Consider the following 24,817-nt stretch of genomic DNA (forward strand, 5'->3'; position numbering starts at 1 on the left):
GTGTGATGAGTTATTACCGGGCCTGGGGGTGGTGGAGAGCCACTAGCTGAAGCTTCCCAGGACCTAAGGGCTCTGGTGACAGACTGCCCTGGGACTGAGACTTGGGAGGTTGAATGGGATCATGGGCTTCATGAGCCTGGGGACATAGAGATGCTGTGACAGAGCCTCTGCTGCTGCTGACAGGAAGCCAGGCAGAGCCACTCTGTACCCTCCTGTGGGCAGCCTTTGAGTGCATGGAGAAGGAAGGTAAGAAGGGGCAGAAGGTACTAGATGCAGATGTTTCTGTCATTGTCCCCAGGGCGCCAGCCTGCAGACTGTCAAAGGACCTGCTGCAGAGGTATGAGGACTAGAGGGAGAGACTCATCTCCCAACCAGAGAATGGAGGTGAAGGCCTGCACAGAGGTCACAGAAGTCACAGAGGTAGTCTTCTACCTCAGAGACCAGAGTACCCAGCACTGCTGAGCTGGGAACTTACAAGTGGGTCTTCTTGATTTAATATGTCAACATTTTCTTCTTCTTCTTCTTCTTCTTCCTCTCCCTACCCCTCCTCCCCATCCTTCCCACTCAATGTATCTCCAGCAAGCATCCTTCTATCCTGATGTCAGTGAAGAGGTACGAACCAGAGCCTTGCGGTATGGCACAGAATGCACCTTGGGCTACCTGGACCTACTAGAACACGTCTTGGTGGTAAGGAGAGGTGTGGTTAGGGTGGGGTGGAGCTGTGCATCTTTGTCCCTTCTTGGTTGACATAGAGGAAGACCTCCTTTCTGCAGGGACACCCCTCTTAGAGCGCTCTGCCAGCATGTCCCAGAAGGCTAGGACTATGCTGAGCAGACAGGTCTGATCCAGCACACTGGGCAGGAAGTGCAGCCTTCAGGAAGACTTGGTGAGAGATCAAAGGATCTCATTTCCCTGTGGCACCAAAGAGGCCGAAAGAATATGCCTGGGGTTGGTTGAGGGGATAAGTTGAGGAAGAAGTGGCAAGGGTTGGGTAAGTTGAAGGTCAAAGCCAACCATAACAGGTGTTGAAAGGTCTCTCAAGCTGGGGAGATAGCTCAGTTGAACTGCTTACCATGCAAACACAAGGGACCTGGATTTGATTTCCAGCACCCATGTTATAAAAACTGAATGAGGCAACACATGCCTGTATAATCTCAGGACTGGGGTAGAGGTGTAGTAAAGACAGGGATCCCAGAGACTAAGCAAGCCGGCAAGTTCCAGGTTGAGTGAGAGACCCTGTCTCAATGAACACGGTGGAAAGCACCTTAGGAAGATGCCTGATGCTGGCCTCTAGCCTTACAAACACATGTACGTACACCCACATACAAACACACACAGTCATACATGTACATGCATACATATGCATGCGTGTGTACCCGTGTACACAGACATACACACTGTATCAGGAGCTCTTGCTACAGAGACCCAAGTACATTCTAAAAATAACAGAACACCAGCCTCCATGACTGCTCGTGGCCTGCAGCCTCTGGCGGCTTCCTGCCATCCGAGAGTGAATGGCGTAGCCCAGCCTGCCGTGCCCGCTGTGGAGCTAGGATTAGAAGGCAAAGACAGGAAATTCTGGGCAGCAAATGCCATAGTTATGGTTGGTACATAAATCTTAGGTTTATGTAGACCCTGTTTTCTAGTCATCTTTAGAACCTTGTATGGGCTGGAGCAGAGCCCAGGAGAATTTATTCAAGAGTCATGGAAAACACCATTAAAATGTGTGTGTGTGTGTGTGTGTGTGTGTGTGTGTGTGTGTGTGTGTATTATATATATATATATAATATATATATATATTTGTAGACATACATACATATATGTAGATGTAAGATATATATATCTTAGCTGTACAATTGTCTCTAGAAGACAACTGCCAAGCATTGGGTTTCTTTATTTTTCTTTCTACTGCCACATGAACTGGCACACCAAATGAATGACCAGAAATCCACAAAAATCTTTTTCCTTGTTAAGGTCATCCCACAGTTTAGCAACAGACTAGGAACAGGTCCTCACTCCTGTTATCCCAGGCTCTGTTCTGGTTCTAGCAGTCACTGCTTTCTTCTTAAATTATCTTCTTGCATTAACTATTTCAGGTTTTTAAAGACTCATGTTCATCCAGAGAACTGAAGTCATTGCTTGAGTATTGTTTGTTGGTACTGGTTGGTGATGGCACTTGCCTTTATTCCCAGCACTTAGGAGGCAGAGGCAGGTGGATCTCTGTGAGTTTGAGGCCAACTTGGTCTACAGACACCTTTGCCTGAGGGGGAAGAAAGGGGTCCAGCGTCTCTGAGAACATTAGAGAAGGTCCTGAAGGTATATCCATCCCTAGGCTATACCTCCAGGCACCCTGCTTAAGGGCTCTGTGTCCATCCCAACCCTAAGGATCATCATCAGGGGAAGATCAGCATCATAGGGATGGCACCAGGTGTCAAGGAGGAAGCCTCATCTGGCAGGTGCTGGTGTGGGCTGGAGGTGAGGGTGAGGAGGGAGGGACCCTAGGAAGGAGGAGGGGCTGTGTGTGCTCTTTCTGTGTCCACTCACATGGCACATGGTCAGTGTTCAAACACAAGATTCTTCTTGGATCTCCCATAGAGTTGAGAATCAGCCTTCCATGTTGCAGAGCTACCTAGATGGTTGGTGAATCTGTTGACGATGTGCCCTGTCACTTCCCGTACAGCGTTGTCCTTGCCGTCCATACTTATGGTAGACATGGGAAATGTGCTGTTTCTCTGAGACTTTCGAGGGCTGGCTAGAGCCAGAGTGAGACCATTAACAGAAGAACCAGCTCAGTGGTGTAAATCTCATGTTATACACTGAGCAGAAGCCATCCCATCTTTGCAACAAGAATGTTTGTGTATAGGGCTAGAGGTGGCTCAGTGACTAAGGGCACTTGCTGCTCTTGCAGAGGACAGGAGTCTGATCCCCAGAACCCGTGGTTGGGCCCACAGCTGCCTATGACTCGGGATCTGATGTCGTCTCCTAGCCTCTGGCAGGCACTCACATGCACACCATATATAGTCACAGAAAGCAAACACACATCCATGTAAATACCTAAGAATTTTCTTTTGTGTGTACCTTAAAGGTATATGTGCACATACACACATACACAAAGAAACACAGCGTATAGAACATCTCTCAAAATGTTCAAAAGGAGATACCAAATTGAGAACACCCTGCCTAGAGAACTCCGCTTCTGCCTTTTTATAAGAATCTATTTAACTTTCCACATACACAGGGTCTCGTTTAGGCAGAGCCACATGGCTGCCCTGGAAAGCTCTTCAGTGCCCGCAGGAAGGCACTGGCAACCTGAACTTGCTGTGTACTGCTTCATCCTAGAAGATTTGCTCCACAAGGCAAGATGCAGACACCAGCTTCCCAGCCCCAGTTGTTATTGTAGCTGAAGACCTGGGACAGGGTTAATGTTCACATCCCTGACAGAACTTTAATCTGGGTCTGTGTCCTGATGTCAGAAATCATATTGGCTTAATCACAGAATTAAAAATAGAACAACTCTCCTCCTGGCAGTCTAGAGCTAAGACACTTTACCTCAGTGCTGCTCTCTGCCTTAAAGGGCCATCTGTTCCCGGAAGTGGCACTCTGGGACTACTCAAGGGCTCTTCTCCCGGCCACAGACATCTTCAGTCGTTGCCAGTTTGATGATTCAAGTGCTTCAAGTTCCCACACCTGTAACTCCCCTCAGCATTAACGAGGCTCAAGGACTTGAGTAAAAGGCCCCATGTATTTCTGGGTCTCTGAAAGCACTGCTGTAATTGAAAAAATGAACACACTTCTTACCTGCAGATTTTCCAGGTAGCTGATGACCTGCATTTCATTATTACAGATTTGTTTGAATTTTCTTTTTTTTTTAAATTTTTTTTTAATTCGATATAATTTATTTACATTTCAAATGATTTCCCCTTTTCTTGTTTGAATTTTCTACACTTTGTCCAAAGCTCATTGTACAAAATTCTCTAAGAACTAATACTTTTTTTTTTATTACAAAGATTATTGGGCTGGAGAGATCACTCAGCAGTTAAGAGCACTGACTGCTCTTCTAGAGGTCCTGAGTTCAAATCCCAGCAACCACATGGTGGCTCACAACCATCTGTAATGGGATCCGATGCCCTCTTCTGGTGTGCCTGTAGACAGCTACAGTGTACTCATACATAAAATAAATAAATTTTAAAAAAAGATTCTGAAACACAACAGGGCAGCAGACCCACATTTTCTAAGTAAAATTGCAGTGTTTTCAGTTCTGTGTATATTCACATTTAGATCCATGTTATTTGAGTCTTGTTAATAACCCAGGCTAGCACTTACTATCCTCCTGCATCAGCCTCCCAAGTGCTGGGATTACAGGCATGTGTCACCAAGGCTTCTCTCTGTGATTTAACTTGCATTATCTTTTTTTAGTGTTTGAGAATTTCATAACTGCACACAGTGTCTTTTGGTCAAGTCCACCCCCATGTCCTCCCATCCAGTTCCCTCCTTCCTTCCTCTACTAGATCTGCCTCTAACTTTATGGGCCTTGTTGTTAATGGGCAAAGCGCTGCGAGTGTGCGCATGGGTGCATGGCCACCTGCTGGAGCTCAGGCGTCAGCCATGGAAACAGCCACCAACTGCCATAGCCCCTCAGCACTGGCTGGGATCGTGAATGACCCTCCCCACCTTGGTTAGAGTGGGCGGGTTTGATCTTTCACACGTCCTGGGCATGCCATCACAGCCACTGTGTGTGTCCACTGCCTGCCATGTTTAAGGATCTTCATAAAAATTCACAGTTCTTTGAGAATTCTGTATAATGAGCTTTAGCCATAGTCAATCCTTTGTCTAGTTTCTCCCTCCCCCAAATCCATCCCCTTCTTTCCCTTTTCTTCCCTTTCCTCTTCCCCTCCCTCCCCTTCCCCTTCCCCCTCCTCTTCCCTTTCCCCTTCCCCTTCCCCTTCCTCTTCCCTTTCCCCTTCCCTCCTCCTCTTCCCTTTCCCCTTCCCCCTCCTCCCCTCCCCTTCCCCTCCCCCTCCCCCTCTCCCTCCCCTCCCCCCCTTCCCCTTCTCTTCCCTGTCCTCTTTGGCTCCCCCCCCTCACCTATTCAGTCCACACCTAAGTATCTTTTTTCTGCCTCTTTGCCTTTTGTATATCTTTGCTACAGTGTGTTGAGACCTTCTCCCTTTTGGTGGATTTCTCTCTTGGATCCATGCTCGATGGTTTCTCCAGGATGTGGCTTGTCTTTTTGTTCTCAGGGCCTGTGGGTGGAGCGAGGGAGAGGAGATTGTGTATTACATGAGGAGAACACACCGTTACTGCAAAGTTCAAGGGGGGAAATTGAATAAAATAAAAGTAAAAGCGCATCTTTCACATCTTAGACAATGATCCTTGAGGGTGAGCTGACAGTAAACAATAGGATGACTGAATATTTCTGCTCTCCCAAGTCATATATCACTTTGGGATTATATTTTACTTCCTATTAAAACCTTACTTTGAATACCATGATCACTCTCTGGCTTACCAAGGATTCTATTCCTAGTACCATTATACATACACACACATACACACACACATTAAATAGTCCTATTAAGATATAATTTACATACAATGAAAATTACCTATTTACAATACATAATTAATTGGATTTTGGTGTGCTTACTTAATAAAGTTTAGAATAATTATATTAGTGGGTCAGTGGTGGCACACACCTTTAATCCCAGCACTTGGGAGGCAGAGGCAGGCGGATTTCTGAGTTCGAGGACAGCCTAGTCTACAGAGTGAGTTCTAGGACAGCCAGAGCTACACAGAGAAACCCTGTCTCAAAAAACCAAAAACAACAACAACAACAAAATTGTACTATTCACATTGCTCCTGCCTTCCATTGCCGCCTATAGAAATGTAGTTAATGTATTTATGTTGATTTTATGTCCTGTCTTCCTAGCTCACTTACCAGTTATGGAAGGGTTTTGGTTTTGTGGCTGTTTTACAGGTGTCTTAGAGCTTTCTATATTAATGTTCATCTGATGATAAAAACAACTCTCTTTCTCTGTACAGATCATTATTTTCATTTTCTTGCCTTATTGTACTAAGAATTCTAGTTCAGTGTTCATAGAAGAATAAGAAAAAGCCTCCTTGCCTTATTCTTCAAAATGTTTGTTTAGTTTTTGTTTGTCTATACCATGTGCATGCAATGCCTGTAGAGGTCAGAAGAGGGCATCAGATCCCCTGGAAATGGAGTTGTAGATGGTTGTGAGCCATCCTGTGAGTGCTGGGAAACACACCCAGGTCCTCTGCAAGAGCAGTAATTCCTCTTAACCACTGAGCCTTCTCTCCAGTCCCCTTACTGTATTCTTTATCTTAGGGGAAAACAGACTTTCACCACTAAGTATAAATAACTCTACTGTACTTTTAATACACATTAATGTGCTTTTATACACATTAATAGTCTTTTGCTCAAAACATAGAAATAACTGAACAATGCCTGTGGATTGGTAGGCAGGTCACAGCCTCATCTATAACTGTTGTACAACTAGTGGCCTTAGAGACAAATTAGACAAAAATGGTATTTAAGAACTACTTGGGAATTTTTTTTTAATCCCGATATCAAGACTACACCTAAGCGGGGGGGTGGTGGTGGTGGTGGTGGTGGTGGTGGTGGCGGCGCACGCCTGTAATCCCAGCACTCTGGGAGGCAGAGGCAGGCATATTTCTGAGTTCGAGGCCAGCCTGGTCTACAGAGTGAGTTCCAGGACAGCCAGGGATATACAGAGAAACCCTGTCTCGAAAAAAACCAAAGGGGGGAGGGGGGGGAAAGACTGCACCTAAGCAGTGTTATTAGGGTCCTTTATAGGAGTCATTTATATAACCTTACCACAACTCTATAAGGTAAGGACCATTACACTCATTTAGTAGGTAACTAAAGTGAGGCAAGGGTTAGAGAGCAGATAAGTAGTTGGTTTCAGAGTTACACAAGAACACTGAATTCAGAAGATACACTTGGTTAGATGGCCTGCCCACTGACTGTGTTAGAAAGCAAAAGATAGCTCTTCCCTTAACCTTCCCAGGACTCTAGGAAACTGTTGCGTTAGGATTGTCTGGCTCGTGTGTTGATCGTTTTTGGGGGAATGGGGGTTGGTTTTTTTTCCCCCGAGACAGGGTTTCTCTGTGTAGCCCTGGCTGTCCTGGAACTCACTCTGTAGACCAGGCTGGCCTTGAACTCAGAAATCTGCCTGCCTCTGCCTCCCAGAGTGCTGGGATTATAGGCATGCACCATCACCGCCGGCTGGTGTGTTGCTCTTTATTTTTTATTCATTGGTTCATTTTTCCCATCCTGGTATCTCACTATGTATATATACATGTAACCCACATTTGTACATATAAATATACATGTATGCAAATATGTGTGTGTGTGTTTCAAACACGTTGTCCAGTTTCTACCAAGCTCAGGGTGCCTTAGTACTTCTATTAGAAGTCGCTTGATTAACCTTATATGTAAATCTAGTTATAGGTTATTCAACATTATTCTGGTGTTTGTAACTGATACATCATTTTGACTAAACCTTTTTGGTCTTTGAGAGAGATTGAGGATAAGAGAGCAACCAAAACCATAGATCATTATTAGTAAATGGAAAACAAACTTAAAAGTTGACCAGAGGAGCTGGAGAGGCGGCCAATGGTTAAAAGCATGCACTGCTCTTGCTGAGAACCTGAATTCAGTTCCTAGCATCTCAGCTCAGAACAGCATCTGGGCAGCTCAGAACTACCTATAACTCCAGCTTCAGGACATCTAACATCCTCTTCTGGTCTCCATTGGTACCTGAACTTACATATATTCAGATTAACCCCCTCCCCCAACACACACACACACACACACACACAAATAAAATAAAATAAAAGAGTTTAATTATTAGAGAGAGGAAGGAAGATGGAGAGAGATGTATATGAAGTGATACTCAAAATGGCTGGCTCATCGGTTTGAATATGTAATGTAATGTCTGTACACTGGTATGTTTGAGCCTGGTCACACTGTAACTCACTACCTCCTCCAACCCAGTTCTTGACTGCATTTCCTTTAGGAACATAATCAAAAAAGTTAGGCCTAAGACCCAACAACCCTCTTTTCTGTACTTCTGAGAAATATCATGTTGCCTGACCATATTTTTCTAGAGTGTAGGACGCCAAGAACAGAATTGGCCTTAAATGAATGCCCGTTGCTTTCTGGGCCTTGGGTGGAGGAGCTCTTGTGTGTTTCCATTTGGTCTGTGTGTCAGTCCTTAGAGACGTCATCCCAGGTGTTCTCCCAGCTTTACAGGGGAGAGACACGGTTCCGATGGTTGGACTGGTCACACCAGCAGTCGGCGAGGCCAGGTGTGAACACAGGCCTCTGCACCTCCCAAGCCCATGCTTGCACTCCGCTCTGAGGCTCCATGGTGTCCTCAGATGGCTGCAGGTGTGACCTCCTAACCGTCCTAAAGTGCCTAGAGGTTCTCATTGTGGAACATGGGGAAGAAAAGCAGATAACTGTGCTAGAAGAGAATGTCAAGATGAGGAAGGCCGGTCTGATACACCTTTGAATCTAGGTCCTTAGAGGAAGATGCTAAGGAGTTCTTGCCTCATTTCTTAGTTCCAGTTTTGAAGGAATGATCATCTGATTTCACATTGCATTGCTGGTTGGCAGTTCTGGTACCTTTTAAAAATACCCACAGCAGAAAAAGGTACTTGTCACCAAGCCTGACAACTAAATTCAATCCCTGCATGTGCGTACAGTCAAGAGCATGTACGCAATCAATAAGTGAGGCCAGGTGTGCTGGGACACCCCTATACTCCCAGCACTTGGGAAACAGAGGCAGGTGGGTCTCCATGAGTTCAAAGCCCGCAATATCTTCATAGGATATGCCAGGGCTACATAGAGATTCCTTGTCTCCAAACAGTAAATTAATAAAATAGGGTTTTTGTTTGTTCTCTTTTTTAACTTTGAACTAAAACTCAGGAAAGCATATGGAGACAGTGTCTTGCAGGACAGACTGTGGTCAGAATCCTAGGACTGGGTTGTCGACCCTGGAGTGACTTTTCTGGATGGTTAGCTGTTACTCGTGTGGGGATCTTGCCTGCAACCCTGCCTCCATCCCAGTTTTCTCTGGTTCCATATTTGCTTTGTCTCAAGTCCAAGGTGACCCTTATAGCCTGAGACTTCTGTTCTCACACACAGTGTTCTTACATGCAGTTTTTACCTTTGTGTATTTATTTTGCCTAAAAACAAAAGAACTGAAGGCCAGCCAGGTAAGGCTCAGCCTTCTGATCATTGCTAACTGTGTCAAAGGGACCCCTGATTCCCAACTCCGGTGAGTGTTGTCTCTCGAGAGCTTGAAGTCCCTCACAGAGATGTCCCTTCCCACCAATAGGAGTGTACCCCAGTCCAGCAGCACCCCTTTCTCATGCACCTGATGTGTTTTCCACCCACAGATCCTTCAAAAGCCAACCCCAGAACTCAAGCATCAGCTGGCTGCTTTCTCCAAGAGAGTTGCTGGTGCTGTGACAGAGCTCATCCAGGCCGCAGAAGCTATGAAAGGTAAGTCAGGCCTCCTGGCCTCCTGTGGCACTGTGCTAGCTCAGAGCAGCAAGGCAGGAGCATGCAGGAGTAGAGTGGGAATAAAAGGCACAGAATTTGTTTTTTAAATGTTTAAAGTAAGATGATTTTTCCCTGGTCTTCCATGGAATGCCTCCCCTCAGTAGAATAAGCCATCGAAACTCTCCACTTCTCTCGGGAGTCTCGCCGTTTACCTTTAGCTGTATTAGTATTCATCAAGCTTTGTTATTTATTGTCATTTGGACAACAAGCCCCTGAGCCAGGCCTGAAGACCACGGCCTGGAATCCCAGATGCTCTGAGCCTCAGGCAAGGCTGAGGCCTGAGTGGGCTACAGACCAACTGGAAGGCCACACTGGGCAACTTTCCAAGACCCTATCTCAAAAACAAAGGGAGGGGAGGGGAACTAGGGATGTAGGTGGGAGAATGCTAGGCCCTAGTTTCAATCTCTAGTCATGCCCCCAAAACGGACTGGAGTGATGTCTCAGAGGTTAAGAGTACTTGTTGCTCTTGCAAGAAGATCTGGGTTTAATTATCTACACCCATGTGACTGACAGCTCACTACCATCTGTAACTCTAGTTCCAGGGGATCCAATGTCATCTTCTAGCCTCTACAGGCATCAGGCATGCATATGGTACACAAACATATGTGCAAGCAAAATACCCATGTACATAAAATAAGTACTTTATAATTGGTAATAGTAATGATAATATTGTTATGTATAGGGAATAGCACTGAGTATACCATTTGCCCATCCTTACTTCCTTATTACACAGATGCAGTTTATTCACCATGGGAAACAAACTCACTCACTCTCCCTCTCCCTCTCCCTGCCCCTCCTCCTCCCCCTCCTCTTCCCCTCCCCCAGTTGCATTTTCCCTGAAGAGACTGTCAAAGCTCTATGGCCTAGAGTCTCCTAGGAATGCCCACATACTCATGGGTGTACATCAGAAGACAGTGAGACTCAAGCCTCAACCCATGGAATTTTGAAGCTACTGTTAATGGCTATTCCTATGGATACAGTGTACACATGTAGCTGATTTGGAAAAACAGATTAACACCATCTAGATGGCGGAGATCTAGATAGGGCTGACAGGGCCATAGGGCCATCCAGAATGCATATTTAGCTTGTGTTTATGATTACACCAGTACCCTCATGTCTGCACCTACCAAGAATGACTCTCCTGGAACTGATTTTAGGAACAGAGTGGGTGGATCCAGAAGACCCAACCGTCATTGCAGAAACGGAGTTACTGGGAGCTGCGGCATCCATTGAAGCCGCTGCCAAGAAGTTAGAGCAACTGAAGCCAAGAGCAAAGCCAAAGGTGAGCGTCCACGGCAGTCACTCGGCTCCCTGCGTCTGTCTCCAGCGGCTGACCGTGCAGTAGAGCTAAGCATGTTACAGAGAGCTTTTCCTCCCTCCCCATCGTTACGCCAGGAAGCAGCAAACCCGTTCTGCCTGCAGCACCTTTTACACAGTGTGGGGGGAAGAATAACAGTGAGTGGGTCAAGTTAACTGCCAAGAAAAGTGCATCTGGTTTTTCCAAGGAGAAACATAACATCCACATGTAATTCCACCGTGGAAAGCAGGTTGTGGATGTTTTCAGTCAAAAGTTCCTGTTAGTAGATAGGAGACTGACAGCCTTCAGTTCACCGGTTTCTATTGCACCTTTGATGTGGTGATAACAATACTGAGTATCTTGTTTTCTTAGAAACAATAGGCCTGGACAAATGGCTCAGGCAGTAAAGTGCTTACTGGGGAAAGCATGAAGACCCGAGTATGCATTTCTCAGCAACCACATGAAAAGTACACATGGTGGTGTGCACCTCTAATTCCAGCACTGAGGAAATCACAAAGAAAAAAAAAAAACTATGGTACGTGGAGTGGGTAGAAAGATGGCTTAGTGAAGAGCATTTGCTTTTGCCATTCCAGAGGACCCAAGTTCAGTTCCTGGCACCCACAGCAGCTGATTCACAACCATCTGTAAACACAACACCATCTTCAAGGAATCCCACTTCCTCTCTGACACCATGGATACTCTACTCACATGCACATACATACCCACATAGACACACACACACAATATATATTGAAATGTAGTAGAGGAGCACTTGAGCTAAATACTTGACATGACCTCTGGCTTCCACGCGTGCATGCACACACACAAATAGAGAATAATGCACATCACAGAGACACCCGGCTCTAGACTGTTTCAGTGCATACAGGAGACCATGGCTGGCTAGGGTATTTTTCATATTTTTCATAAGAGAAGTGGCCAAGGGAAGAGCTTCTTTCCTATGGGGCAGTAGGAGCTGGCAGTCTCCTGGGTCAGGCCCAGCTTTAGTGAGCAGCTGCAGTTCCCACCACACACTTCCGCCATCTTAAGGAAGACGATGGAAGGAGGAGGCTACATTCTCTTCCTATCTGTGCAAGTCTTTCTGGGCATCGATAGTTCACTTCCCAGAGACCCACATACATTAGGAAATGAAATCTGGCTGCTTGATTCCCACCCCCACCCCCCATGAAGCTGGATCCCAGTTTAGGACTGCCTAAAATTCTACGTTTTTTTGTCAGACTGAAAGATGGCGTCTGAGAGCTGAAATACACCAACTGGTACCAGAACAGTGTTCAGGAGGAGATGTATGCAGCACACTGGAGGCTCATGAATCTGTTAAGGCTGGAGCCTTCTTAAAGCCTTCAAGGCTTGAGACCTATCTCCTAAGCATTAGCCTCGATGGCAGACACATCGCAAATTTTCTTCATCAAGGCATGATTTGAGATTATTGACCTCTGACTTTTGTGTTTGCTGGGTTTTCCCTCCTGGCGCCCTGGGGCTCTCAGATCGTGTAAGACGTCAGTTTAAACTCTGAGGGTTGGTCCGGGAGAGCTGCATTTTCGAGTTAGGTTTTTGTTCGTGCTTTGCGAGTCACGTTGCTAGAACTCGAGAAGTGTACTTTAAAGCTGAGTCTTAAAACCGAGGTTTCAGGGTTTGCAGATCAATCTGCGCTCCTCGTGCTTGTCTCACCTGTCCCGGGGGTGGGGGGGACTCCATGTACAGGTCAGGTGGCACCTGCGGTCTGTGAACCGGTCTGCTGCTCACTGCACACCCTCATTGCACTACCCTCCAGCATCCCTGGCCCCACCCCACCCTTCTCTAGGGTTCTCCTGAGCTCCTGTCTGTTTTTCTCTGTCTGGTTGCTCATTTGCACTAACATTCTTGATTTGGACGACAGACTTACTGAAATCCCCTTCATCCTACAGGATTGTTGTTAAAACATAAGTGGGTAACATTAAGAACATGGTGCCTGACCAATAAATGGTAACACCATCACCTCTGTCGCCGTCACTGTGACCAGACATATGCTTTCTGACACCTTCATCTTTCATCTTTGGAACATGTGTGAAAGTTAAGGTCTTTCACGGATCCCTAGTGGGGAAGGAGGGCTGGCAATGGGGCCACAGTAAATACAAGGCACTGTCCGGGCCAGTCTCCTAACTACTATGTCTGGTCCTTGACCTCACCACAGTCAGACCGTGTGATTGAGTGGGGAAGGAACATGCAGCTGGGGTGGCAATTTCTGAACACTGCCCTCCCTCTCTGCCCCCATTCTCCTCCTACATCTGCAGAGAAAATGGCTCTAGCCCCTTAGGACCATTGTACTTTATAGTGTCTTATGCTGTTAGACTTGTCTTTGGCTCTTTTCCTGAGGAAAAAACTTCCTCAGGAAATCTGTGTGAGAGGGATGTTTGTAGACGCTTCGTTGATAGCAATAAGAAGTTGGGTCTTCTTGAAGAGAAATGATTAGGCTGTTGCAGTGATCAAGAGTAATGGTTGCCATTACTATACAACGTGAAGATGCTCATGGAGGGAGTAAAAGGGGGAGAAACGATAACTCGCAGGCATCTGTGGTCACAGCCATGTAACAAAGCTTGGGGCCAAAGGAGATGGGCAGAGAGTGTCTCAGACTTGAAATGGGATCAGGGAATGACAGGCGCTGTGTTTTACAGTTCTGAGAAACAATGTTTGAAACTACATTGAAAATGAGGGACGGTTGCTGGAGGAGGCCTGTGAGGGCCCCTTACGCTTACGCGATTAGGCATTATCCGTGAACGTGTCTCAAAGAATCTTATCATCCCAAAGCATGCAGTTTTTGGTTTGCAAGGAGGGCCATCCACTGTGGGAAGCTTCTTCCACGTTGTATAATATCCTCCTTTCCAGTACAAAGGACCTTTTCCTCAGCTTAAAGAAAAAAAAAACTACTGAAACAACAAAACCAACCAGTATTTTGAGGTTGCTTTTCTCCATCCTCTCCTATAACCTTAAAGACAAAAGTCCTCGGTGTGTCATAAGTGGCAGGTGCTCCTGCATCCCTGCCATTGTAACTGTGGCTACCCCACCCCCACACACACGTGAATGAGGACAACCTCCACCCAGATGCTGCTTTGAGGACTAGTTTGGGGAGGGAGGGTGTTGACTTCCAGTGGCTTTGACTACCTGGTTCTCAGGGAACCTGTTTTAAAAGGAGACTGACTAGTCTGTGGCATCTGAAGCTGGTTCTGGTGTAGTTCTACCCTTGGGCCCTGACCATGAAAGCATCTCTCTTTACCTGTAATCTCTCAGATGTGAGTGATAGACAGATGCACAGACTTCCCTTTCATTTGGGGAAAGGAGCCCCGGCTCAGAGTGCGTGCCAGCATTGTTGCTAATGGCACCCTTTCCACACCTACAGACACACACGCCTGTGCTTCAAGGCAGGCTGGGAGATCCTGCAGAGGTGACTGACTCCTGCAGCCGTAGCCTTCAATACTGTAACTATTCTCAAGCTCAGTCAAACCTGGATGCCTTTTCTGCAGGCCTCTGTGTGATATGTTTGATATATTAGGTTGTTATTTAATCCAACTATATATCAAGCATATTCCTACAGTGTCTTGCCCTGTCTCCGGGGGTCCTAACAAAGTTTAGAAGGCAACAGGAAAGAATATATTAAAAGTCACAAATAGGTTTAAATGACAAAGTACATAGGTTGTTATGTTTTATTCCATTTCTTCCTGTAGCCTTTAAGACCCGTCACTTAGTTACGTCTCTGTTGCTATGACAGAATGCCCCAACCAAAAGCAACTTAAGGTGGAAGGTTGTATTTTGCTTTAGTTAAGCAGGGAGCAGTCCATCATGGTGGGGAAGGCCTGGCAGTCAGGAAGCAGAGAAACAGGACAGCAAATGGAGCCAGGCCATAAAACCCCAAAGGCCAGTGTTTCCTCCAGCAAGGCCTCGTGAGCTCCTGAAGCTTCCATAGCCAAATGGCACTGCCAGCTGAAGACCAAATGTTCAAACACACGGACTTATTGGGGGCAGAGACGTTTTGTTTCAAACCACAACAAACTGTATCAACACTCCTACATTATCTGTTATCAAAAGGAATTATAGTTCCCCGGGGCTTAAGATATTTTCTGTAACTTAGTTGTTTGCAGTTAGGAATCCTTAAGAAAAACATTCAGTAGGAAAAATGGAAGATTCCAACTCATGTCTTTGATAAAGGACAAAGGTTAGGATTGTAACTGGCAAACACATTGATCTAGATATTTCTTCCTGACGACTCTCAAACATAGATTAAATTTTATAGTCATGTTTTCAATGCAAAAAAAGTTCCATACACTTATTATCTATAACTTTCCAGTTCTAGTAACAAATCTAAACCATGGTGACTGGACTCACTTTATGGATGGTGGGTCACTGAGCTGTCTGCTAACCTTAATTTGGACTAAGTATGTCTGATGAAGACAATGCGATCTGGACTGTTCTCTGTCTGTTGAGTTTTCTGTTGTAGGTGAACTTCTGCACAGAGGTTGATAATATTTAGAAGAACCCAGCAGTCAAAAAGTAAACACATACTCTAATTGGCTGCCGCAGGAAGTTGGGCTACGACCCAGAAAGCATTCTTTTGGGTATATATCAGCCTTCTCCGGCTGCCTTGACTTCTTCCCATAAATGAGTCTGTGAACTATATGTGAGTTCATCCTGAGCTGTCTAGCACAGAGACTTTAAAAGTACTTTTTCTGGAAATAGCATGGCTATGCTCCCAGCCATTGTTGGTTTTGCCTTAGGAGGAAAGAACTCTTAATGGCACTCCTAACTGAATGAGCAAGGCCTCCTACCTTCCAGGGGACGGAGAGTAGTTTAACTGGGGTTGTCGGAAAGGGACCATGGAAGTATGTAGAAGCCACCATAGGTGAACAAGCAGTGATGGGTGGCAGGCAGAAGTACAGGAGGAGGACATTGAGCAGTGGAGTCCTGGAGTCCTTTCCCAGCGGCAAGTGTGCTGGGTATGCCTTTGGGTGCTGGGCTGAGTAGGTTTTAAGAGCAAACATTATTAGCATGTTCACACAGCTCAGGGGTCTTGGTCTTGGGTCCACTCACATTTGTTTAACGAAAATGGCAGATAGCCATATGAAGGAGTAGGAAGCAATTACAGGTGTTTAAGCATAGCTCTAAAAGGTCTCTCAGATGAAGATGCTTGCTGGAATGACGAGATCTGGGATGGGGTAACTGATGAGATCTGGGATGGGGTAACTCTGATGAGATCTGGGATGGGGTAACTCTGCTGAGATCTGGGATGGGGTAACTCTGATGAGATCTGGGATGGGGTAACTCTGATGAGATCTGGGATGGGGTAACTCTGCTGAGATCTGGGATGGGGTAACTCTGCTGAGATCTGGGATGGGGTAACTCTGCTGAGATCTGGGATGGGGTAACTCTGATGAGATCTGGGATGGGGTAACTCTGATGAGATCTGGGATGGGGTAACTCTGCTGTTGCCTGGCATTCCCATGTGGCTGGTTAATATGCTCAGTGGAGAAGGCAGATAGGCATTCTGTGGAGTGGGAAAGCAAATAGGATGTTTTCTGCGTGGCTAAGCTACAGGCTTGGCACTCCCATGCCAGTCCTTGGTGCCAGACCAGGAGACAAGCATAGAGAGAGTGTTGCCAGGTGGTTCTCTACCAGGATTTGTTAGGTCCTTAGATGCATAGAAGGCTCATACTAGAGATTCCTAAGATGAACCAAACTGTATCTCATTGAATATTGGAAAGGCTTCTATTGTCCACACTTCCTATATCAAGGTCCAAGGGACCCTTCCTTCCCCTTTTTGAAAGCATTCTAAAGAATTTTTTCCATCACGCAGAGACTATTTATAAGATCAACTCGGTGATATTACTTTTTAACTTATTGCAACAATAACTTTGCAATTTATTGAAAATAAATTGCAAAAATGTAATAAAGCAATGTATTCTGTGGGAAAAACTATTCCTAAGATACTAATTATGCAGGCCTGGGTCTTTTCCAATGGATGCTACACGAGCCCACTCCTTTATTGCATCTGTGGATGTGGAAGTGGTGCCTATCCAGCCACTAACATGAACCGCACAGCAGTGCTTTCTCTATGTCACCCTGAACTACCCTGAGACCAGACCTCTGTGAAGGGGACTAGTTATTTTGGAAGATTTGCCTTTTGTTGGATTTATTAAGGATAAAGGAAGTCTTATAGCCTTCCAACCCTCAGGTCCTTCAGAGCACAAGTTGATGTAGCCATGGTATGCTTTGGCTTAGACTTTCTCCACAAAGCATCTCTCCAGTCAAAACCAGAAGCAAGCTAGGAGCAGCCAGGTTCAGCACAAGAAAGGAAAAACATGGCCGCCTGTTCCACTCAGGTATCCAACTGTCAGGGAAAATGACCTCCTGTGTGTTATGGGGGTTCTAGGTATTGGCCTCCCTTTTTCACCTTGAGGACATTTATATTATATATAACACATTTACACTTTAAAAACAAAATCCACTGAACTTTTTCTGACTTAATGTGACCTTGTTTTAGTAGTGGCCATTCTGTAAGACTCTAACACAGAAGAAGGCAAGATACAAATGGATGGAAGGGTAATAAATAGCTTGAGTAGCTCTTTGGCACATGTAGCTGCTTGCGTGGAGAAGGGTCATGGTACTTTTTTAGCTTGCAAAAGTCTTGTCCAGGCAGGTGAGGTGACTTAGTGGGTAAAAGTTTTTGCTTTGCAAGCCTAGCAAGTTGAAGTCAATCTCCAGATCCCCCAGTGGAAGGCGAGAAAGCTGGCCTCTAACCTCCACGTGTGTACCATGACACATGTGTATTCACACATATGTACACATACAGTGTAATAATAATAAATAATAATTTTTAAAAGTCTGGTCTGTATGGACTGGAGATATAGCTCACTTGGTAGAGTACGTGCCTAGCATACATAGGGTCCTGGGTTTAGTCTCCTCAGCCATAAACCCTGCATGGTAGTACATGCCCCTAACCAGAGAGACAAAAGGATTGGGAGTTCAAGGCCATCTCTTACATATGTAATTATAGCCCAGCCTGAGCTAAGTTAGATTCTGTCTGAAGAAAAATCTCGGGGGTGGGGTGGGGGGGATAAGTCTCTTACAGACACTTTCTAAGACTGAGGTACAGGTCAGGGCTATTCCTGGGTACAGGGTCCTGAGCATAATTCACAAAGTGGGTGAGGAGTAGAACTGTGGAACCATATGCTCTCCCTGTCCACACTTGCTCAGGTGCATCAGGAAATGTGGGCAGGTCACTAAAGACAGCAGGTAGGAGACAGGACTCCTGGGGTGGAAAAGAGAATGTACTTCCTGCTTATTTCAGTAAACATCTCAGAAAATTTTAATATGAAATGGAGACATGTCTAAGCTAAAGATCAAACAAAATTGATGAGCAGGGAAGGGTGGTAAAGACCTGCAAGTGATGTGCTAGGTAGTGTGGGACAATGGCCGGTGTCTGAGCTAGCTGCTGCCTGGGCCAGTGCTGAGGACAAGCCAAAACAGTGCCTGCCTAGCTCACATGTCCCTTGAAGCTTGCATTGTTCTCTGCATGTAACATGGGATCCAGATAGACTTGCTTTGTATAAAGAACCTAGAAAAGCAATTTTTAAAAATAAGAGGAACCTGGAAATGTAGCTCGGTTGTAGAACACAGAATATGCAGCGAAATGATTGACTGGATAGTAGGTCCTCAGAAATGATTGACTGGATAGTAGGTACTCAATATGTGAACATATTTAATGCCTCTGAATTGTATACATAACAATATTTATGGAGCTAATTTGACTCTGATTTTAGTATACATACAAAGAGAAGCTGAGCCTGACCACTGTCTCCTAATGCCTAACATCTTCAACTGGCTACGGATAATCAAGCCAAATTGGCCTAGAGATACACAGAATGTTAAACCCAGTAGACCTCAGAGGTTCTTCTGTTCTGCTGCTGTGTGCTCTGTTCTACCCATCCTGGGACCACCATCTTTATACCTGCATGTTTTCCCAAAAGTACCTTCCCAGTTTCCTGGTGGTTTTGGCACCAGGGGATATGGTGGTGAATTACCATCTGCTTCTGGTGCCTGACATCTGTGCAGGGTGTCCAGAGCTCTTCCTGAGGCAGAGCCTTGCTTGGGTGTTGGGGTAACTGAACAAGTGCTACCTCGAAGCTACCTTGTTTTCTCTTCCACTACCAGGTACCGTGTGGTTGACGTAGAACTCAACAACAGAACTATCCGGAGTTACTTTTGTTTTCGCCCAAGCAGAATCAGGCTTTTTGGAACTAATAACCATCTTCCCTTATGTTCTAGGCCATTTCTGAGCTTGACATTCTGGCCAAATATGTCACCACCCATTCTTTTTGACTTTGATAGTTGATTACTTTGAGTTGCACCATTGATATTTCTGGAGCCTTCGGAGTGTCTCGCTCACAGTGAATTTTAAAGACTGTGGTTTGGAAAAGTACTTTGTCTCAGACTCTTCTAATTTAAAACGTGTGTAGAATGTCACCTCTAATAGCTTTTACTTTCTAGTGGAGGGGGAGGGGAGGCTGCAGATGGAGAAGTCTCCCAACCCTGGGTGTGGCTTGGCTTGTCAACAGAAAGCAATAGGTGCCGGAAGAGCCAGGTGATGGAGCAGTAAGTAGCTGGGCAGAACGAGCCCCTGTGGCTGTACATCGCAGATGACTTGGCTTTCTTTTCATTACAGCAAGCAGACGAGACCCTGGATTTTGAAGAACAGATCTTGGAAGCTGCTAAATCCATTGCTGCTGCCACAAGTGCCCTGGTCAAATCAGCCTCAGCAGCCCAGAGGGAACTGGTGGCCCAAGGCAAGGTGCGTCACCGTGGCTAGCTGAGCCACAGAGCATTCCTGGAGGGAGAGCCACTGGGGGGGACAGAGGAGAAATGTTTGGCTTGAGAAAAGACATGCATGCTGGGATCCTGTTGCTGGGTTCCAAGTCTTCCCCACCGCTGAAAACTGCGCTGAAATTCCATCAGCTGAGTGAAAGCTTCAGCTTCTAGGCCTCTCATCTGCTTCTCATTAAGGAAAACGCCCCACGCCAGGCAGAGAGCAGGGCCTGAGATACTTAGAGTCCCGCTGTGCATTAGGCTGTCTAAACTGTCAGCGTTTCCTGCTAAGTGCCATACTTCAGGGGCTCTATAATCCCACTTCCCTCCTCCAAATGCCTCCACTTGGTTTTAGGGCCATTGGGTAAATGCTGGTCAGCTTGCCAGGTAGGGCCTCCCTGAGCCCATGGCCCACAAGGCCATCTAGACTTAAATCCGAGAGTCCCTCGGTTAATGTCATCATCATTAACTCGGTCCACCTGCATAAAAGCTTTGCAGCATTTAAAAGATGCCATGTGCCCTGTTGGTCCCATACATGGGGCCGGTCTATCCTGACTGGATCTTGCTGACAGCCTCTCAAACACAAAGGCACTCCAGAAACCTGTCGGATTGTCGATCTGAAGAGGATTCAGTCACTCATGTGTGTGTTGTGAGGCCTTTTCTATTTGTATGCAAAGAGTTGGATAGAGTTTGAGAGAACGGACAAGAAGTTTGACCAGTGGCAGTTCAACTTCTACCAGGAAGTCGTGTGCCACTGAGTCTAAGTTACATGCTTGCTCCTCCTTCTAAACCATCGTGTGGTATGTCACCCAAGGTCACTGGATATACATCTTCCCACCCAAGCATGAGGGCTGACCACTGGGCTTCTCACTGAATCTCTGTAGGTCCTGCCTCATGCTCAACTTACCATGAGTTTCCATTAAGGTCTTGTGGGTTGGACAACCTATAGAGAAGCATTTAGCTTCCTCCAACCATAGTATAAGAGCTGTATGCTAAACAGATTGCTATATGTCAGAAAATCTACCTTGAATGCCATAGGTTTCCTGTCCTCCATGGGAGGGACTTGGTTTGTACAGGCATTTAAAAGTTGAGAAAGGAAGTTGGGATGATCTTTGGGGGGAGCTATAGGATTATATGAGAGTCTTGGGTTTTGCCTGATACTCAGGAGGTATCGGTAATTGTTGATGGATCCCCAGTCTTGTTTTCAGATTGATGTACTCATCTCTTTCCTGCAGCAATACCTTCTAGATCTGGACAAAAAATGACTATATATATATATATATATATATATGCATATATATGCTCTCATTTGCTGTGATCTCTAAGCAGATGCAGAGATGATTCTTCCTTCAAGCCCCTTTGTCCCCTCTCTTGCTGAGAGCTGCTCTCAGCTCAATCTGCATGCTGAGATCTTAAGGAAAAAGTATTTCCTTAAGACACAGTCTGCCCTCGTTTGCAGAGAGGGAGATAGTTCACATATCTTCTTCCAGAATCCCACCCTATGTTTTTGAAGGTAGGAGCAGGAGAGATTTAAATGTCCTTGACCCTTAAAGGAGGAAATCTTGGGTGTTTATAACAAAGGAAAGGTCAACACAGGAGTTCAGCACCAGAGATAGGCCAGACCATCATTTCCTAGAAATGCCGTTTGGAACATTGTCCCTTGAATATGGGCTGGTCAGTCCCAGCCAGCAGATACTGACCCAATGGATCTGTGGCAGGGATCCTGTAAAAGGAATGATCGGATCATTCCAAAGTCAGTGTTATTGGTTAAGGTGACCAGACAGTGCCATATGGCTAGTTTCGGGGTACAGGAAGATCTGGGGTGGCTGCAGCTCACCTGCTCATGACCAACTTCCCTCCCATGTTCACCAGGTGGGCTCCATCCCTGCCAACGCTGCCGATGATGGACAGTGGTCACAGGGGCTGATCTCTGCTGTGAGTCACCTTCATTTCCTCTTCATTTGCTTTGTGAATACCCTCAAGGGAGGTTTGGGCCTTGGGTCATTTCTCTGTTGACTGTCCTCAGGCCCGGATGGTGGCAGCAGCAACCAGCAGTCTCTGTGAGGCAGCCAATGCCTCTGTTCAGGGACATGCCAGTGAGGAAAAGCTCATCTCATCCGCCAAGCAGGTCGCAGCTTCAACCGCTCAGCTGCTGGTGGCCTGCAAGGTGAAGGCCGACCAGGACTCAGAGGCCATGAAGCGGCTACAGGTAATGGTCACTGATGCTGGTGGGAAAGTACTCCTGTTGGAGCGGGTAAGTGTGGCCAGAGGGGCCCGTCTCATTCCTTGGCATGACCCACCAGGCTTTCCATCAGCCAGCTCTGTCTCGCCCTCCAGCCTCATCCTCTGCCGTCTGCGTCTCTGCATCTCACGACCACAGCCCACCACATCCACATAGCACCTGGGCCTTCTGGGCTGCTGCCTGTGGGTCACCACTCACCTGGAATGGTCTGGCCTCCCACCAGCCCAATCCAGCAAACTCCTGTTTGTCTTCTGTGACTGGAACTCTTCTGACTTCCAGTCCCTGACCTGGCCACTCTTGTGATTCCTGTCACATGGCACCTCTGCCTCAGTTTTTCTGTGTCTTGGCTGTGAGCATCTCAGGTAATCCAGCTTCATCATGGCACCTGATTCAGAGGAGGCCTTTAGGATTTGCTCCAGCAGGGAGAGGGCGGCACAGAGGGGATTTAAGAAAATTGCTAAGGTTTCCTTCCCAGAACCCAGAAAATCTGTAATTAGCAATCAAGTCCTCCCCCCATACATATACATTGTTCTGATTGTTTTAGTTATAAAACTCTTTGGGAGCCGTAAAGATGGCTCAGTGGGTAAAGGAGCCTGCTACTGCGCCTGATGACCTGAGTTAGGTCCATAGAGTCTACATGGTGGGAAGAGAAAGCTCCCACATTGTCTTCTGACTTTCACATGGCATGCGGGCTTACACACACACACACACACACACAAAGATAAATATATATACATATACAGATATATGTATACACACACTCATATATGGACTATTTTAAACACCATAAAGGAGCGATTTGAAATGGAAAAAGCACATCAGAAGTTTGTTTTCTGTTCCTCTCATCATCTACGTGAGATGCTTGTGTCTGGTTGTGGTCATGGCGAGATGCACCTGCCTTCCTGTCACATTCCGTACCATACAGTTTTTCCTTGAGGCGGAGGCGCCATTCCTCATGAGTCTCGTTTTCAGTGATTGCATGGTTTCACGTCAGCTGACTCTGCCAGTTCCTCCCATGCTTCAGACATTGTATTTGTTTCCAGTTTTCTAGAATTTTACCATAAGTGTTATTGTATAGATCATTTGTATTGCTTAGAAGTATCTGATATATGCATCATAAAGAGCAGAAAGTCCAGGTGCTTTTCAGAGACTCAGAAGTATCATGCGATTCTTAAAATCCTTATTTTCTCTTGGATGTGGGACTCCTACATAGAGATGCTCTGAGGAAAACACTTCGGTTAAGAGAGATCTGGGTTCCAGGCCAGGGCTGTCGGGCAGATTGCTTGCTTAGCACGCATTCAGCATTGGGTTTAATTCCTGGTACCACACAGAGCAGTGTTGGTGCTGTAAGCCTGGGACGCCAGTACTTGGGAGGTAGAAGCTAGAACTTCAGAAGTGCCACGTCATGGCTGTCCCTTGGACATAAACTCATGACTCTGAGAGAAATAAGCAAGGAACATTGGAAATTTAATGAGGCTTTGATCACCACTGAAAGATAATCTCAAATCTCAGCTTACAGAATGCAGTTCCTCAGGGCCCTGCCACTCCCTGAGGATTACGAGTACACCAAGGGCTGGGCAGACGGCTCTGCAGGTGAAGCGCTCACATGACCAAGCATAAGGGTCTGAGCTTGATCCCAGCACCCACATGAAAGCCAGACCCAGAGGCATGCGCCTCTATTCCCAGTGTGAGGGGGGCAGAAATAGAAAGATCCCTGAGGCTCACTGGGCAGCCAACTTCTGACCTCCATGCACATACACACCCACACATGCACACACAAATAAACTAGAATGGACAAGAGTCTGTAATCAAAAGATGGAGACTTCCATTGACAGAGTCTGTGAGATGTCTAGCAATCTCTTCATCTTTGTTCAGAAAGCATAAGCCTGGCTGTGCCTTACATTATATCCATCAAGTCTCAGTCTTTACAAGGCCCTTAAGCCCCTGACACAAGAGTGGGTGCCCCTTGGCTCATGTCTCAGCCCTCTGCTCCCTCAGGAAACCTTTAGTGATTCCCAACTCTGAGCAGCCTCCGTACCAACTGCTGCAAGTACAACGTTTAATTATGCCCCTGCCCTCAAGTTGTTAGTACCCAGGCTAGAGTTGTCCCTGTCAGAGAGACCCAGGCCTGGGAAAGGGCTGTAAAAAGTCAGCACAGCACCCCTGAACACTGACTGAGAGACTGAGAGACTGTGAGCCAGGGCCAGGACGTGCAGATAATCTTGACACCTGAGCCATAATTTCAAACACATTGGTTAGGACCAAAGGGCACTGGCTTTCTGGACAAAGGCAGCCTGAGAACATTTCTGTTACAGGCATGTGCTGCTTATTACATGACCTCAATTCCCCCTCAAAGCATGTTGTACTCAAGCCAGAGAGAGGAGACTCAGCAAAGTGCTCACTCTGTGAGTCTAAGGGCCTGAGCTAGATCCCAGATCCCACTTAAGAAAGCTGAGTGTGGTGTCCGACGTTTGGGAAAGCAAAGATGAGAGCGACCCCAGGGCTCACTACCCAGCCAGTTTAACCTCATCAATGAGCTTCAGACTGCTGGGAGACTCTGTCTCGAAGTAGGTAGCGTGTCTGAGGCTGTTCTCTGACCTCCATATCCACACACGTGCAGCACACATAAACACATAAAAGCATTTTAAAAAACTTGTCTCAATTCATCACTGAAAGAACTGTACTGGTGTCAGTGATGGAGGAGATGATGTATCTTGCTGACTCCAGATACCTTCTGTGTTATAACTTGGTCTCATGAGCTTCATGTCTGTTCTTGCCAGACTCATGCTCTCTTGCTAATGATGTCATGTGTGTCTTG

The 24,817-nt window shown here is 46.2% G+C and overlaps 1 protein-coding gene across 3 annotated transcripts in view; it reads left to right on the forward strand.

Annotated features, from left to right (window-relative positions):
- The window catches only part of Tln2 (talin 2), a 414,048-nt gene that overhangs the window by 384,337 nt on the left and 4,894 nt on the right, over nt 1–24,817 (forward strand). For all 3 annotated transcript variants that reach the window (XM_052187919.1, XM_052187920.1, XM_052187921.1), the window contains 6 exons: nt 580–687; nt 9,448–9,553; nt 10,771–10,895; nt 19,618–19,743; nt 21,630–21,692; nt 21,784–21,966. In XM_052187919.1, the coding sequence (XP_052043879.1) occupies nt 580–687; nt 9,448–9,553; nt 10,771–10,895; nt 19,618–19,743; nt 21,630–21,692; nt 21,784–21,966 (711 nt within the window). The remainder of the gene's footprint in view (nt 1–579; nt 688–9,447; nt 9,554–10,770; nt 10,896–19,617; nt 19,744–21,629; nt 21,693–21,783; nt 21,967–24,817) is intronic.

Source organism: Apodemus sylvaticus, chromosome 7 (genome assembly GCF_947179515.1).
Source record: "Apodemus sylvaticus chromosome 7, mApoSyl1.1, whole genome shotgun sequence".
In the NCBI taxonomy this organism is placed as follows: Eukaryota; Metazoa; Chordata; class Mammalia; order Rodentia; family Muridae; genus Apodemus; species Apodemus sylvaticus.